General features: G+C 40.2%; 4 protein-coding genes across 4 annotated transcripts; 1 reads left to right on the top strand and 3 right to left on the bottom strand.

Moving 5' to 3' along the window:
• Window positions 1–1614: 1614 nt before the first annotated feature.
• On the top strand, window positions 1615–3278 carry EAF3_2 (Esa1p-associated factor; the record flags this gene model as incomplete). The annotated part of the gene is made up of 2 exons (XM_064831524.1): window positions 1615–1719; window positions 1776–3278. The coding sequence occupies 2 exons, from the start codon at window positions 1615–1617 to the stop codon at window positions 3276–3278; spliced, it is 1608 nt and encodes a 535-aa protein (XP_064677804.1).
• A 740-nt stretch (window positions 3279–4018) lies between these two features.
• On the bottom strand, window positions 4019–5528 carry ERG10_2 (erg10, acetyl-CoA C-acetyltransferase; the record flags this gene model as incomplete). The annotated part of the gene is made up of 2 exons (XM_064831523.1): window positions 4019–5130; window positions 5192–5528. The coding sequence occupies 2 exons, from the start codon at window positions 5526–5528 to the stop codon at window positions 4019–4021; spliced, it is 1449 nt and encodes a 482-aa protein (XP_064677803.1).
• Window positions 5529–6839: 1311 nt separating this feature from the next.
• Window positions 6840–7787, bottom strand: RAV1_7 (regulator of (H+)-ATPase in vacuolar membrane; the record flags this gene model as incomplete). The annotated part of the gene is made up of 1 exon (XM_064831522.1): window positions 6840–7787. One exon carries the CDS (start codon window positions 7785–7787, stop codon window positions 6840–6842), a length of 948 nt encoding a protein of 315 aa, XP_064677802.1.
• Window positions 7788–13325: 5538 nt separating this feature from the next.
• Window positions 13326–18368, bottom strand: ATC70_012347 (uncharacterized protein; the record flags this gene model as incomplete). Its single annotated transcript, XM_064831521.1, has 1 exon — window positions 13326–18368. The coding sequence occupies one exon, from the start codon at window positions 18366–18368 to the stop codon at window positions 13326–13328; it is 5043 nt and encodes a 1680-aa protein (XP_064677801.1).
• Window positions 18369–18568: the final 200 nt, after the last annotated feature.

The raw sequence follows: 18568 nt of genomic DNA, 5'->3' as shown, positions 1-18568 counted from the left end.
AATCAGAGCATATTGGTAAATCTGACACACTAAAATACTCTCGAAATAATTGAGATTCGGCTATCGCATCAAAAAGATAAATATTTGTATGCCAGGCACCGCTTTTTTATAATTTGAATGCTGGCAACTGAAAATGTGTGCCAATCAAAGCTGGTTTTAACCGCCAAATCGAATTGGATGATTTAGATCACACGGCTTCTCTTGATTCGAGCTCTTTATTTCATAGGTTCCTATGTATACATGTTGACTTACCTACTTCTAGGAAAGGGAACCCCTAATTAGTATCTCTTTTCAAACTACATCAATGAAATGACGCTTTTTGTTATGATCTGAGTACATTGCCCCAGTAGTGTTTTATACCAGATTCAACATGGGGATAAACAAGAATGTAGTAACACTTTGTCCAATTGGTTTATTGTCTTCTAGGCACAAATTTTGCTCTGTTTGCCCTAGCTGCCCCATAGATTGATTTTGTAGCACTGATCCAGATATCTCGAATGATGCTGGAAAAAGCCTAAAGACTAGACTTGCTCAAATGTTGTCGTTATTCTAGCCCTGCGATGGGTAAGTGTCTGAGAACAGGTTGCTAAATCTCACACGTTCATGTGAGCACTGGAAAGGAAAATGCACAGCTTTGCCATGTTTTCGTAAACACAAATACATGTAGCAGCAATTTTTGCTTAACGTGCCATGTGTTGTATCAGAAAGAACAACAGCTTTGCTTCAAAAGATGCTGCGCTTCTCTTCTTCTGTGTTACTCGAACTTCAAACGTGGATATCTTCATCCAACCACCGTAATGCACTGATATATTCATCGCAGAGAGCCAGGGGCATGTGCCTCTGTGCTAGTGTGCGCTTATTTATATAAAATCTTCGAATACTGTATGGAGAAATACGGTGATACTATATTTACATCAACAGCAGCCATTAGAGTGCACGTTTGAGGCATATATTATACTGGCAGTATATATAGGCTTAAAAGACGACAATCATGCGGTCTATTCGCCAAAAATGAAGGCTATTTTGAATTTAGTAATTTCTTGGTCCAAATCATTACCAACAATTTGCAGTGTCTGATCTACATGCTTTGACTTTTGGGATTTCTTATAAAATGAAACACCCTTCAACGTCAAATCTTTCGGGTTTCCTGTCCTTCTTTTACTTGGACAGGGATCGACTCGTATAAAAAGCACTCTTTTCGTAAATATGTCCGATAAAGGATGATTTTATCAAATTGAACAAAATCAGTTGATACACGCAAATCGAAATAGAATACAGAGAAAGAACACATACAAAGATTGACATGCTCAAGACAAAGCAAATTCAAGCGTGGATTGTCTACTGTGGATGATTGGATGAAACGTCGAGCTTGTGCTACAGAGTGGGCAATATGTTGAATGTTACCAAGATTTGGTATACACTTTATATATATATATAATATAAACAATAGACTATACCACATGGTTAAAACGATTGGCTTATTTCAACCAGCATCAAGCTGAAAGGCAAAGATTGTCATTGTACAACTTTGATGAAGAATTGACTATATATACTCTTGTAGTTTGATCAATGTTTTGGGTTTCGCTCACCTTGTTTGTCTTTCATTAATCTTAAATGTCTTTTGAAACAGAGCATAAGACCATCCAAATGGAGGAGGCTATCAGTCATGATCAGCTTGCCCTAGATGCTCTTGAACGTCGTCGAATCGCTTTAGAAGAGGTACTTGATAGATATGCATCACTTTCAATGCAATACTGACTTTCATACTTCTTTAGATTGATAACGCTGAATTCGGTTGGTTCCATATTCGTGCCTGTATCGTCTCTGGTATCGGTTTCTTCACTGATGCTTATGATATTTTTGCCATCAACTTGGTTTCTACCATGATTGGCTTCGTCTACTTTTCTGCTAGCAACAACAAAACTCCTTACAATGTTGATACTGCCATCAAAGTATCTTGTTCAGTTGGTACTGTCGTTGGTCAACTTGCCTTTGGTTATCTCGCTGATCGTGTAGGTCGTAAGAGAATGTATGGTGTTGAGTTGATGATTATCATTATTGGTACTGTTGGTCAAGCTCTTGCTGGTAATGGCCCTGCTGCTTCTTTCTGGGGTGTCATTACTTTCTGGCGTATCATTGTTGGTGTTGGTATTGGTGGTGATTACCCTCTTTCTTCTGTTATTACCTCTGAATTTGCTACTACTAAGCGCCGTGGTGCCATGATGGCTGCTGTATTCGCCATGCAAGGTATTGGTCAATTGTCTGCTGGTCTTGTCGGTTTGATCTGTACTGCTGCTTTCCAAAGCGCCATCAAGGCTGACCCAACAAAGTTAGATTATGTTTGGCGTCTTGTTATCGGTCTTGGTGCAGTTCCCGGTGTCTGTGCTCTCTACTACCGTCTTACCATCCCTGAAACCCCTCGTTTCACTATTGATGTTGAACAAAAGGTTGAGAAGGGTATCCGTGATGCTAAGGCCTTCATTGAAAAGGGTGCTTCTGCTGGTGATTACACTGATAACATTGCTATTGCTCGCACCAACGCTTCCCCCAAGGCTTCATGGTCTGATTTCTGCAGACATTTCGGTCAATGGCAAAACGGTAAAATCTTGCTTGGTACAGCCTACTCTTGGTTTGCTCTTGATGTTGCATGGTATGGTCTTGGTTTGAACAACTCCATCATCTTGAGCGCCATCGGTTTCGGTAGTGATTCTGATCCCTACACTGCCGTCTTCCGTACCTGTGTTGGTAACATTATTATCAACTTGCTTGGTTCAGTGCCTGGTTACTGGATCTCTGTCTTTACTATTGACAAGCTTGGTCGTAAGACTATTCAAATTATGGGTTTCGCTATGCTTACTATTATGTTCGTTGTCTTGGGCTTCGGTTATGAGAAGATCCTTGCTACTTCCCAAGTCCTCTTCATTGTCCTCTATACCATCACTCAGCTTTTCTTCAACTTTGGTCCTAACACTACCACCTTCATCGTTCCTGGCGAATGTTTCCCTACTCGTTACAGATCTACTGCTCACGGTATTTCTGCTGCCTCTGGTAAGATTGGTGCTATCGTTGCTCAAGTTGGTTTCGGTCTTTTGAAGGATATTGGTGGTCCTAACAAGTGGATCAACCATCTCTTGCAAATCTTTGCCTTCTTCATGTTGACCGGTCTTGTTTCTTCTTTCCTTATTCCCGAAACCAAGGGCAAGAGTCTTGAAGAATTATCTGGTGAGCTCCCTCCTAGAGAGGTCTCCGATGATGGTCAAGTCAAGGGAACTTACTAAACACAATCATAACTAATCTTATCTCCAATGTACTACTTAATAACCTGCTATTGCTTTTATAATTAACATATCAATCTAATCTTATTTAATAAATATGTCCTGTAAAAATAATGGTATTCTTATTAATTAACTAATAGAAAAATTTGCTGTATATTCTCTTTCAACTGATGACAGACATCCGAGAATTTCCTTTTTGTTACACCCATCGAGATATATACAAGTACCTGCCCGTTGTCAGTATTAAGTTAATCATATGTATGATGATGCTGTGTACAGTGCAACCATGATCCATTCATCCATTTTTATACATTTAGTCGAAGCATGAACTATCAATCACTGATCCCACATCTTGGAGTGTTAATTTCATGCCCTCTGACTGGACCAAACTCTCTTTGTGTAATGTTCCTCTTAGATTGGGCAAATTCTTTAAAGCAAGCACTTCTCGCACTGAACACAACAAATCTCTTTGTGGAGTAATTGGTGAACAAAAATGTTAAATATTGCCTTCTCCAGAATCTAAACTTGCTATTTGAACATCTCAACTGACGGCAAAGTCAAGCGTAGTTTCTTCAGAGGAAATTGAACTATCAATCTGAATTTTGATTTCATTCAAAAGCTCGAGTATAAAATGATAGATACATGGTTTATTTGGAATCATTTCTTTTCTGAAAGTTATTAATGTACAGTTTTGATATTTAGCTACAAAGAAGCTTTTGCTTCTTTCTCTTTGAAAGGTTTGTTTAAACAGACAACTCGGCTTTGGTATTTTCCTTGAGAATTTCAGCATAAGGAGCTAATGCAGGCTTGACATGCTTGGCCAAGAAGTTATCAACTTGTTGAGGAGCACGACCAATGAAGGTGGAAGGATCCAACAACTTGGGAAGATCAGCCCAGATGGGTTCAAAGTATTTAGTCTTCTTGATACGTTCAATCAAATCATTTTCGCCACCTTCCATTTTGACTACATGGCCAGCTTGATGGGACAAAACACGGATCTCTTCGTGGCACTCTTGACGATCACCACCCTTCTTCACCATAGCCATGATGACGTTCTCAGTGGCCATGAAAGGTAATTCTTGGAGAATACGACGTTCAATAACCTTGGGGTAGACAACCATACCTTCACAAATGTTTTGGAGGGTGGTCAAAACGATGTCAGTAGTCAAAAAGGCCTCAGGCAAAGAAATACGACGGTTGGCAGAGTCATCCAAAGTACGTTCGAACCATTGAACAGCACTGGTTTGAAGGGCATCATTAACAAGAATCATCAAGTGACGAGAGAGAGAGCAGACGCGCTCAGAACGCATAGGGTTACGCTTGTAGGCCATGGCAGATGAACCAATTTGATCCTTCTCAAAAGGCTCCTCAATTTCCTTCAAATTAGCCAAAAGACGGATATCAGTGGCAATCTTGTGGGCAGTAGCACCAAAGCCAGAGAGAGGGTGCAAGACATCAATATCAATCTTGCGGGAGTAAGTTTGACCACAGACGGGATAAGCTTCCTTAAAACCAGAGAGCTCAGTAACCAATTGATCCAATTCCTCGACCTTGTCATGGTCACCTTCGAAAAGAGCCATGAATGAAGCTTGGGTACCGGTAGTACCCTTGACACCACGCATTTTGAGGTCATCACGAGCACGCTCAAAGTTACGCAAATCCCACAACAATTCTTGGATCCACAGAGTAGCACGCTTACCTACAGTGACAAGCTGAGCAGGCTGGAAGTGAGTGAAACCCAAAGTAGGCAAAGCACGGTATTCTTCAGCAAATTTGGAGAGGATATCAATGACATGAACAAGCTTCTTGATAACAATATCATAGGCATCTCTAAGGATGATCAAATCGCCGTTGTCTAATATTGTACAGATCAGCAAATTGAACACAAACGCACCGTACCCAGGCGTATTACTTACCAGTGACATAACATGAAGTGGCACCCAAGTGGATGATGGGAGCAGCGGCAGGAGCAACAAGACCAAATGTGTGAACGTGAGCCATGACATCGTGTCTGCGCTTCTTTTCCTCCTCGGCAGCAACAGCATAATCAATATTGAAAATATTGGCCTTCATTTGTTCAATAGCTTCGTCAGTAATATCTGTTAATCCGAGTTGTTTTTCGGCAATAGCCAAATTAGTCCAGAGTTGACGCCATGTAGCATAACGCTTGTCTTCGGAGAAGTTGTAAGCCATCTCCTTGGAGGCATAACGAGAAGTCAAAGGAGATTGATACTTGTCGTGGACGTTGGCCATTTTTTGAATGTATAGAAAAGGGATGAAAGAGGTTTAAGGCTATTAAAAAAGGTGGGGAGATCTTTTTTATGTGTGTTAAATGATGGGTTGGATTGACAGCAAAAAAAAAAGGAGTCAGACGCTGACTCTTCATCTAAGTGGCTTATGCCAGCATGAAATATAGATTTCGTGGTTACAACTCAGAGATCCATCCATAAGGCTCTACATCAGACAGGCTGAGAGCTGTGCAGTAAATGCATGCACACAGAAAGCCAGTAGCATATTGTTCTCTTTTATAAGCAAAGCTTTATACCTTGATTTTTTCGAATGCAAGAATATTCAAGATCCTTGATCTGAATATGCTCTATTCTTCCGCCCTTCTCCGGAAAATCACATATATGCTGTAAAAGATCTCAGCTCCAGTTTCAAAAGATCTACAATACAATGATTGCATAAGTTTTAGTCATTGTTCTTGTCTTGTGTTATCGTGGACTCCTTTTTTTAGCACTTTTGTAATTCCAATTTGAAGAAATATCAGTGCTTGAACTCATTATACCACAAGGATTTGATATATACAGTACGTCAAGTAGTATAAGTTAAATCAAGCGTACTACTTTGTAGTATATATATTGTACTAGCCGATCTATCTCGCTACGCTCAATGTCGGCGTCGCCCTGTGGGTTCTCGCCAAAGACATTTTAAATCAGATATTATAACATTTTGGTATATCAAGTAAATTTTAAACAATCAATTATTAGTAAAAGAAAGATTTTATCAGAACCAGGAGGTGGAGGGGAGGAGACATCTCTCTCAGCACCCTTTTTACTTACCCACTGATATCAAACGAAGCCTATTATTATGTGAAAGAAAATTCAAATTTTATGCAGCATTTGTACACCACAATCTCCATTTTCTGATAATAGAATTGTTATATCATTCACTGCCGCTGATGCTCTTAATAAGATGGCGACATAAAGCTGGTCATAAATAAACACAGGACTTGTGTAAGGCTTACAGCGACTTTTTGAGATATTGTCATTGCAAAAGACTCCTCCATTAGGCAAAACTCCCAAAAAAAAAAAAAAAAAAAAAAAAAAAAAAAAAGAAAGTATTTGCACTAAGCAATTGTCCTTTCAATTCCATGATCCCCATTTAATCAGCATCACAATCATCATTGTTGTCATCATCAGAAAGGCATTTTTTTAAAGGTTTTTATTACTTGCTCCGCGTAGACAATAGTAGCAGGACTATAATCAAGCGGCGGACGCAATTTTCTGTGATAATATTATATATGTTTAGACAAAATATGAGAACGATATAAAAGAGGGACTATTATAGGCTGGCATGAATGAGATCTTCGTCGATCATTTTTTGGATGTCGAGTCGGATACTATTCAGCACAGCGGCGGGAGCGAAGGAAGTTTGATCGAAGATTAGACGATAGTGAGCTTTCCAAATGTTAGACATCGCAATGATGACTATATGATGGGAGGAAGCACGAGGCCGCTGACTATATCGAATATTGTAAAAGTCGAGAGTGAGGAGGGAATGGCGGATATCATCAATGGTTACCGTGGGCCAGAGGAACTCAGAGATAATACCCTGCCAGACCGCTGGCTTGGGTGGACATTCAAAAAGGAAGTGGTCAGTGGAATCTTCAACTGAGGAACAGACAAAGCACAAGGGGGACAAGTAAACAGAGGGGAACCTCAGATTCAATAGAGACTGATGGGGAATGCAATTGTTGATGAATCGATATACGACATTTCTTTGGATCATGGTCAGGGACAAAGGCCAGAAAAACGACCATTGGGGAGATGCTATGGCAGCCAATCGTTGAGGAACGACGGAAGCAGATGAGCATGCCTGCCGAAACGATTTGGATCTACAGCCAGTGGAAGTCATTGCAAGGTTGTTGTCAGTTGTGAGGTGATCAACAAATGGTTGCAATGAAGGACTGGATGGTGAAGGAAAGACAGCGGAGGAAGGAACACACAGAGGGAGAAAGAAGGGTTGCAACTTAAATGTGCCTTTTGCAATGCCCTGAATCAGTTGTCGAGGTGCACGCTGCCATACAGCAAGTGTGGGGTCGAAGGAACGTTTCCAGTGGAGAAATTGCTCAGTTGTATGCACAGCAAAGACGTCGGCGACAGTCATTGAATGGATTTTGCGAGGCAATCTGACACCAAGTAGAGGGTCGGAAAATATGACGATGGATAGAGGTAGCATGAGAGCAGTGGGCAAGTCGATCACGACGTCGTCAAAGTTCCTCGGTAACATGTCGATTGATTTGTACATCATGTCAATGGTGTTTGCGCGTCGTATTGTTGTGAGCCGTCGTCGTGCAACTGGAAAGAGCAGCGGTAGTTGATGATGAGAGGAACGGTTGTGGTTGTTGATATGATATACGAGAATAGCCAGCAGTGGATTATTAGTGAAAGACGAGGAATCCAATTGTAGTAAGGGAGATACCCAACGAAAGTGCAATGCAGCATACTGGAGATTGACGTCGAGTATGCCGAGACCACCTTGGGAGCGGGGGAGAGTCCATATTACTGTATTGCCTTATGAAAAGGACATGAGTTTTCCAGTTGGCCCCACCAGCCAGAATTAATTCAACCCCAGAATCATAGTCTGTTCCAGATTGGACAAATTTTGATGATTCTGGACTCGATCGAGCTATTTTTGCAGATTCGACTAAGTGAAGTATGATAATCACCCCATGCTTCCTTAAGCTTTCCTGGAGTACTTTTCAAGGCGCTTCCAATGGTACCAAGTTATATAGATGTTTTGAATTCACTTATTGAATGATTTGTAAACATATGAAAAGAGGTTTCTGGCCAAAATGTCGAAATTTTACATATTAAAGTCCCACAAAGATGATTTCAGTGGTTGCTTTGGATTGATAGAAACGTTTTGATTCAAGATATACCATAATAAAAGTCTCCATTTTCAAGGTGAAAAACGCGATCGTTTGATTTTCGATGAAAATCATGAGGGGTACCTCATGCTTTTTGGTCGAATTTTGTTCATGTTTTTTTGATCCCCAAAAAGTTGAGCAAAGGTGTCAGGAAGTAAGTGCCAGATGAGATCATCAATTGTTTGGTGCTATTCTGACAGTCTAAAACGGCCTTGAACGCGAGAAAACGCAGCTCAAATGCATTCAAATTTTGCTGTATTATGGATACTAAGGACTAAAAAGTGGAAATACCAGTATGCTACTTGCCCGTATATGTAGATACGTGTATATGGATGTAGAGCATCGGATAAGAATCAGATCCACAGATATTATCAAGGGTTTTCATGTGTAAGTAGAGGGTCAGCTTGAACGTAGTAGTATTAATTATGATGAGGTACACAAGGGTAACCGGTAGCTCGAGCTGTCGCTGTGCAGGTTGGTTCTCTACCTTCGCTTCGCTTCGGTGAGAACCATCCGAAGCATAAACACTCATATGATTAGTGATTATATATCAAGCAACAATCAGGGCTCTTCTAACATTTTAGCTATATTAATTTTGCGATATTAGCCAAAGGCCCGCGGCAGCGCAAGCCGTTTGAACGTAGGTTGGTTTCCACCAAAGCGAAGCGTAGGTCAGGAAACCACCCGAAGTGTTGAAAGGCTCGTATACTATAGTAAAAGTCTTCATTTTCACGGTGAAAAACGCGATCGTTTGATTTTTGATGAATTTTTTTTTTTCGGTGGATAATATTAAAGACTTTATTAGTAGTCTTGCGCCCAATAAAGGCTTTAAATGTATCAAAATACGAGACAAGTGTATGTGAACAAAGTGACTTGCAAGAGAAAACTAGAGTGATAATAACTACATAACTATAGACGGAGGAAAATGTTTGTGTGGAATTTGAGGCTTGATAGACTAAAATTCACGGAAAAAAAGAATAAAAAACAGTAATGTCAACTTGATAAAGGTATATTTTATTATCAAACTGACAGGTGTAAAGTAAACTGAAGTCCCTCTACTGGCCAGGTAGATGATCCTTCTTATATACTATAACAATGGATAAATGTTCTATTAATTAGATTGACAAATAAGTCAACTCAGATCAACTAATGTCTAATCATGCTAAAAGACAACTCCAGCAAGCTAATCATGATTTAGCTCTGTCTGGATGAATAATTAGACTCTCATCCGAAGTACCCTGATCTATCCTTTCTATAAGGATAATTAATATCGATCTAGTAGCATGTATCCGATAGGTACAGTCTCCTTAGTCTATGTTAATAGTACATATCTGAGTGTATATCGCTAAGCATACATCTTTAGCATGTATCTGGATATATGGCATGTCTATAGCATGTCTCATATATTGCACAAGTCTGTAGTACATAAAGTATCTGTAGCTAGTATCACGGATATAAGCATGTGTCTTATAGCGTGGATCATGAAGTGCACATCTGAAGCAACAAGCTCATATTGCATTAATCTTGGTGCCTATCCAGATATGGTAAACATCCGTAGTCAATGTCGGAATACAAGTATAAGTCTATAGTGCCATCCATGTCCGTGGTGCCATCTATAGCCTATATCTTATATAGTATGAATCTTATAGTACTAGCGTATCTGAAGTCCATATCTTCTTATAGTATAAATCGATATCATACATCTAATCCAGTGTACATACAGCTTATATCTAAATCTGGTAACTGGATGAACTGTCGGAATGCAGATCATAGTGGATGTATTCCACAGTTTGTCCCAACACAAACTACCAGGCGAAACCAGACTGGATAGACTTCAAGATTGTAACTTCAACGGAGATAGTTTTATAATGGCTATCTCTCCGCGCAAGCGCCCTTGTGTCTCGATTGCGCAGCTCACGGCTGAAACGCTTCAGGTGCGAAAACCACTCTGACAGCGACCCCGAAGGGCTTTTTGATGGAAAACCATGAAGGGTGTCTCATGCTTTTTGGTCGAATTTTGTCCATGTTTTTTTTGGTCCCCAAAAATCTGAGCAATAGCGGCCATAAACAACTGCCAGACGAGAGCAATTGTTTGGTGCTATTCTGACCATCTAAAACGGCCTTGAACACAAGAAAACGTAGCTCAAATGCATTCAGATTTTGCTATATTAGGGACACTAATGACTAAAAACGGGAAATACCAGTATGCTGCTTGTTCGTAAAGTAGCTATGTGTATATGGATGTAGAGTATCACATAAGAAACAGATCCACAGATAATATGAAGGGCTTTCATGCGTAAGTGGAAGGTCAACATGAAAGTAGCAGTATTTTGATAAGGTACGCAAGGGCAATCGGTAGTAGCGTGAGCTGCTATAGCGCAAATTGGTTCCTATTGAAGCGAAGCGAAGGTAGAAAGCCATCGAAGCGTAAACACTCGTAAATTATAAAAGAAGTTGCATATTTTCTAAAGGCTACTAAACTGGAATCGCAGTGATGCTAAACTTCGCGATTCTTCAAAATAGAGTTGGTAATCTGAGAAATATAGACTCTTCTTTAAGACTCTTTGTTCTTTGCCTCACACTTTAGTTTACAGATTCGAAACACCAAGAAGAACATTTCTGATTTCCAAAAAATCACTCATAATGGCGATATTTTTTAAAATTTTCGATGACAAAACAAGCCATATAATCTACTACAATGAAACTCTCCTTGAATACGCTAGTTAGCCAAGAAAAAATCCTAATATCATCTCGCATCTACTGAGTGACAACAAAAAGCCCAAGATCCAAAAATGCGTATTATTTCATAATAAGCTATACAATACATTATGAGAGGAACTCATTTATTTTATGTTGTGGCAAATATATGTGTGAGCTGTTGAATAATATTGGTTTATGCATACTGCAAAATCTGCTGGTATTTATCAAAAATATAGCCATTAAAGTATTGTAACATTTTCCTGTATCCACAAAACGAAAAGTTTATATTTTTAAAATTGGAGCCTTCTTGATATTGAATATCATAGTACAGTAAAATACTACTAGTATCTCGACAAATGGCGCCACTACAAGCACCTGCTGCCATGCCATACTATAATTATGTTATGCGTCTATATTACATTCTTAAAGCTTTAATATGTCGTGCTCAGATTTAGGCTTAAGCCCGATTTGAAGAAAGCGACTAACAGGCACCAGCGTATACTCGAAGGTTCTGGAAACTGATAGCAGGCATTGATCTGATTATCAGTTGCTATATCAAGTATTATATCTACTCGAAAGTTCTATTGATTAAGTAATTATCGATCGTAGAAATAGTATGAATATAAGTTGTAAATGCAATCAATAAACAGTATCTTCGAACATAATCTCAAATCTATTAGTAACACCCTAAGTTATTTGTTAACTCCTACCATTGGATCTATCTGTCAAGACGACACCTAACAGAGATGCTTCCTTGGCTCAGTTAAATATTGGTTTTTATTTATTTACAAATGTAGTCAACTGCGGAACCGGTATGATCATATGTTGCAAGACTAACTGTGATTCGGCGGGAAAAAGCATGTTTAAATTAAAGGTTGAGGGGAGCTGCTAACGGGAGGGGACCAGTAATGAAAACGGCATCAAAACCCACCAGAGAAGAGGAGAAACAGAAGGAAGAATGGCAATGGCCGCGCCGCAAGACGGGGGAGACGAACAGGACTCAAGGTAGAAACCGGCCAGACGCACCGCAGCACACCTAAACGTGCAAGCACAAATACCGAGTAACATGCCAGGTTAGAAAGGCGGAAAATAATATGGATGCGAAGGCGGGATTCGAACCCACGACCTCTCGGCATACTCACTGCTTCCGCATGAAGCTCTAACTAAGTGAGCCATTCAAGCATCCATGCTTCCTTGGCTCAGTTTAAAGATTGTTTTTATTTATATACAATGTTTTATAATTGGGCACTCGGTATGAGCATATGCCATAAAACTAGTAACTATATAGACTAAAGAAAGAAAACCTCAACAGAGACAACGGAAAAGATGAGGAAAAAAGTTTGAGATGGCAGTAAAAGAGCAGAAGACTACTTGTAGTGGCACGATTGATCTTGAGGGATGAACCAACGGATGGGAACTTTGATTTGACTTACCACCGAGGCACCGCACAAAGAAAACAATCGGCCAAACGTTCATCTGAGTTAGCCATGAGAGGGAGGATAGAACCACAATGATCCGGGATCAGGATCAGGGGCGATAGTAGCCAAAGGGTGGACCAGACAGTCGATTGCATGAAGCAAAGATAGTAACGCAGACCAGTATACTGGAGGACCAGCAGAACCACGCACTACGGCCCAACTGATGTTCTCACAGAACATCGATGCGCTCTTTTGGGAACATCGATGTTCTCATTTGAGAAGGTGTAGTTTTCCACATAAATAAAATGGTTTTAATAGCTAAACTATAATATTGTAGGCAACAGAGAGACTTTTATTATCTGTAAGATTCATAAAATTACTAAACGTATTATATATTGCACGAGAAAATGGCAATTTAAAATTACCTAATAACTACTTATTAAAGTAAAAGAATATATTTCATTAAGATATTCGAGTAGTTTAGTGGGAAGAACGTCAGATCCACAACCGATAGGTTGTGGGTTCGACCCCGTTAGGAGCATTCTTTTTTTTCAAATTTCTGAAAATCGATGTGCTCATGTCATTAATAGAGATACGGTTATTGAGTAGACCTTGGCAAATGTATATAAAAGAATAGAATTGAGATAAAAGATGATCTTTATTGTTTTGCAAACTGATTTGATATTTATACTAAATTAAAAGGTTACACACAAAGACTATGTGTACCTGACACTACCTTCCTCCCAAAAGAAAGTACGGGTAGGCAAAGAAAAAAAAATTCTATTTTGCTCTAGCAACACGAGGAATATACCAAGATTTTTGGGATTTGGCACCATCATACTGGACAGAATGGAGACGATCCGTGTGAACCCAGGAGTTGTAGACTTTTCCTTCGATTTCTTGAATTTGGTAGATGTTGTAATCCAAATTTGTTTTCAAAATTACATATGGACCCATCCAATTGAACTCCAAACCCTTCTTGGATTCATGCCTCAACATGACATAATCCCCCACCTCAAAAATTTGGGCCTTGTTGCTCTTGAGCGCAGCATCCCATCGTTCCTTGTCCTTGCGAGCCTGTAGTATCATCTGTTCCTTGGCCTCAAATCGCTTTTCCTTGAGATCACGAATGCGAGCAAGAACATCTTCAGCAATCAATTCAGGGTCTTCCTCAGTTAAAGGATCCATAAAAGGACGACGAGAATCGCCAGGCAACACAGGCTCTTGACCATAGACCAGGTAAAAAGGACTATATCCAGTAGTAGCATGCTTGCGGATACGACAAGAGAACAGTGATGAATCCACATATTCATCCCAAGAGTGAACCAGTCCTTTGACATACTTAGTTAACATGTGTTTGAATGTTTGATTCAATCTTTCACACTTTGAGTTGGTACGCGGATGGAATGCAGAGGTAAGCATGTGCTTTGATCTAATCTTGTGCATATATTGCTTGAGAATCTTGCTGAGAAAATTTGCACCACGATCACTGACAACTTCAACAGGACAACCAAATTTCATCACAATCTCTTCATAAATGAACTTGACAATTTCATCCGCAGAAGCAGATTTTAGAGCACGAGCGATAGGCCAATTTGTAGCATAATCTACAGCCATCAGAATCCAGCGATTACCATTACCAGTAGTGGGCAGTTCACCAATGAAATCAATGTGCCAACGAGCAAAAGGAGCAGGAACTTCAAGTGGCTTCATGGGAGCATGATGGGTACCTTTCTCGTTACGAGAGTGCAGTTGACATTCAGGACAAGTCTTTAGCCAATAATTAATATCTTTGCGCATAGAGGGCCACCAGACACGTTGCTTCATCAAATGATATACCGTTAATTGACCCGAATGGCCAAAACCACGATGAAAATCTTCAATCAGATCAGCACGACGAGCAAAAGTGATAAATTTCAGTTTGGAAGCCTCTCTACCCGTAGCCTCAAGGTTCAGCCGATATAAGACATTATCAATTATTTCAAAATTGGATTCCTCCTTTTCCAGTTGAGCACGCCATTTTTCGGGCCAATCTTCCCGCTTCTTCTTATAAAATATAGGCCAATCTTGACAAGGATCAGTGAGCAGCGAAGTATCAGAAGGTTGTAACACTTTGTTCAAAATAGTGGTAGACATTTCATATAGGAATTCAGGTTCCATTGACACCGGATCAGGCTCACAATCAGGACCTTCACGACGACTCAAGGCATCCGGAACGACATTATCAACACCCTTCTTGTAGACCAAAGATGGCTGATACATTTCAAGATCTTGCATCCAGCGGACCAAACGAGGAGACACTTTACTTGACGACTTGTAATACTGCAGAGGACGATGATCCGTAAATACTTCATACCCAGACCCTTCCACAAAACAACGCCAAGTCTTGCATGCGAACAAGATAGCTAGCAATTCACGCTCTTGAGTTGGATAGTTCCTTTCAGCATCAGACAGCTTTTTCGATATAAAAGCAACAGGTTTCCAGGCATCATCACACTTTGGATCTTGTTGCAACAAGACAGCACCCACAGCATAATCACTAGCATCACACTCAATGCGGAACGGACGAGACATATCAGGCATTAGCAGCACAGGAGCAGAAGTAATCAGAGACTTGATGGTATCAAACGCCTTTTGACAATCATCTGACCAATCAATCTTGCGATTCTTAGGACCAACACCTTTAGTCAAATCAGTAATACAAGCAGCCACAGCAGCAAAGTTGGGCATGTACGTAGAGTAGTATTGGCAGAGACCCATAAATTTACGCACATCATGCACAGTCTTGGGCGCAGGCCACGAAGCAATAGCATCTACCTTCTTCTGAGACGGCTTGATGCCTTGACCAGCAACAATATCATGACCCAAAAAGGTGATTTCCTTGCGATTAAACTTGCACTTGGCTTTGGACACTACCAGACCAGCTTCCTGTAACTTCTTGAATACTAGATGTAGATGTTTCTTGTGTAGTTCAATGTCATCACCCTTTGTATAAATCAGACAGTCATCAATGTAGCAAATCACGAAATCATCAAGATATTCCTTCAGGACATCATTCATCAAATACATCCATCTTGCACCCGAATTTTTTAATCCCATCGCCATGACCGACCAAGAAAATTGACCATACCTGGTGTTGATCGCACTCTTGAGCGAATCAGAAGGAGTTAGTCTTTGCTGCCAGAAACTACTAGTCAGATCGATGGAGCTCATGAAGGTGACACCATGTAACTGTTCCAAACATTCATCAATACGAGGCAAAGGCACCCGTTGAGCCACCGTCTTGGCATTAAGAGCGCGATAATCGCAGACCATTCGCAATGAACCATTGGGTTTCTTGACAAAGAGTACAGGACTACCCCATTCCGACACACATGGTTCAATGAATCCTTTACTTAGTAAATCATCCAATTGTTGTCGCAATTCCTTCAATTCCAATGGAGACATCCTGTAAGGTGCCCGAGAAATAGGCTTGGTACCAGGCTCCAACTCAATCATTTCACCATCAGTACGACGAACCGGAGGCAACGTATCCAATGATCCCTTGAAAACATCAGGATAGGCTTCAGCAAACTCAGCACACCAGGCTTCATTCTCCTTGTCTTGATCCGTCAACACCACATCCACATTGTTCAAATCCAAAAGACCATGCAATTCCCTTGGGGAGACCAGAAAACACTCCTCCACTTGTTTCTTTCTCAACAACCTCTCAAATTGTCTTGCAGTAATCACAAAATTACAATCATCAACATCATCAATACCCTCAGATCCAACAGTAACATCACCGTCAACTCCTGCATCAACCCCAGAACCAATAAATTTACCCTTAGATCCCACAAAATTAACATCGGCATCAACCATATCTGTACCACGAGTAGAACCAATCTTATTAGTATCAGCATCACCAAACGTAGCATCCATAGCAGCGCCAGCATCACCAGATTCCAGAACCACCTCTTGATTGTGTAGTAGATTTTTGGGCTTCGTCTGCGTTTGAATTGGCATAATTAATGTAGAACCACCATTGGGAAGCTTAATTGACCATGAACTATGGAACCAATCAGGAATAGGTTGAACCTGACGCAGCCATGAGTTGCCCAAAATCAGATCAAATTTTGTATCAAATACATAAGCTTCCATATCATCCGTATAATCACTCAATTGTAAAGAGAAAGTGGCAATAGATGAGATAGCAGATTGATGGCCATTAGCAGTTTCCACGGCTTGACCTTTGACAGCTCTTGATTGTGTAACCACGGAGGACAGTTTCGGACTAATATAATTAGCAGAAGCACCAGAATCAATCAATACAGAGCACAAATGGCCATTCACCCAACCATTGTACAGGGGCAATTTTGTATCAATTTTACCAGCAGACATCACAAATTCCAGATCCTTCTTGATTAGAGTATCGTCAATTACCAGAGGTTCAACATACGACTTAGAGGTAGGTAAGACACAATACAAATAAGCAGAATAATCAAAGTCTTTATTGTCTTCAGAAGCACCATCAAAGCCATGATCAATGTTGCCAGCCTCGGCATAATTCAATTGCTGTCGAGGTTCAGAAGGACAATCCCTCATGTAATGACCGAAACCTTCACAGTTGTGACATTGTACATTAGCACGATCACCATTACGAGCACGGCCACCACGCCCACCACGATGCTGTTGGCCGCCACGACTACCCCGAGAGCCATTGTAACTTCCACGAGTATTGCCACGACCACCACGAAGGCCATTAAAATCCCTACGATTGCCGCCTCCAAAACCACCACGAGCGCCCATTGCAAAACCACCACGACCACTAGAGTTGTTCCAAGATTTCATGATGTTGTATAATTCACGGCGCTCCATCACCGACAAATCCATTGGATCATCCACCTGAAGATCCATAGTATCCACCGAAAAACCCCGAGAAATAGAGGAACTGGAATCTAAACGATTTCCTTCATAGTTATGAGCAGCACGGATGGCCTCAGTTAAAACAGGCTCTTCCATGTAAATGCTGTCCTTGATGTGAATTCGAGCGTTGGGATCTCGAAGGCCAGATAAAAACTTGTCAACTGCTTCTTCGTCTGTCATTCTTGGAATACTGAGTTTGATAGTCATGAATTCTTGAACATATTGAGCAATGGTAGACTTCTGTCGTAAGGCGCGCATGCGATCCCGAGCAACCGAGATAGCATTATCCGGTTTAAAAAATGCTCTTAATTCGGTCTTGAAGTGTAACCAATTAGTAGGCGCAGAATTTAGCAAACGCAGATTTTGATACCAAACTTTGGCAGCACCTGTCAAAAGAGTGATACCTAATTTGGCAATTTTATCATTATCAAACTTCTTGATATCCGCAAAGTCTTCGAGCGTCTGGATCCAAGATTCAATAATGAAGGGATCCCTTGAACCATTGTAACTTTTGGGCCGTTCCAAAAACTCGAAATCGTCTTCCTTGGATGTCTTGGCAAGGATTACCTCCTTCAAGATTTCAGCAAGCTTTATAATGTCACTACTATCACCAGTAGTACCTAATGGACTCCCATCTTGTTCAGTCATATTATTGTCGTTATTGTTATTGTCTAAGTTAATGTTGTCTAATCCAAACCACTTTTTTGCGATACTTGTAGCTAGTTGATTCCAATGTTCTTGTCTAGCTTTTGATGATTTGATTCTTTCTTCTTGAGTAAATTGACCCGGTCTTGTTTTTCTGAACTTGCTGTTATAAGCTTCGATATCACTTTCAAATTTTAGTATTTGAACGACTCTTTCTTCTATTTCAAATTGGTTCTTGAGTTTTTTGATTTCTTCCTCAGTCAAGCTATTCATTCACAAATAAATAGTTTCAAATAAATGATCAAATGGTTCTGCTGCTACCAAATGTCATTAATAGAGATACGGTTATTGAGTAGACCTTGGCAAATGTATATAAAAGAATAGAATTGAGATAAAAGATGATCTTTATTGTTTTGCAAACTGATTTGATATTTATACTAAATTAAAAGGTTACACACAAAGACTATGTGTAC

The sequence above is a fragment of the Mucor velutinosus genome, assembly GCF_035048745.1.
Source record: "Mucor velutinosus strain NIH1002 chromosome Unknown tig00001569, whole genome shotgun sequence".
NCBI lineage: Eukaryota > Fungi > Mucoromycota > Mucoromycetes > Mucorales > Mucoraceae > Mucor > Mucor velutinosus.
The sequence above is the reverse complement of the archived record's forward strand: the minus strand, read 5'-3'. Positions and strand labels throughout refer to the sequence as shown.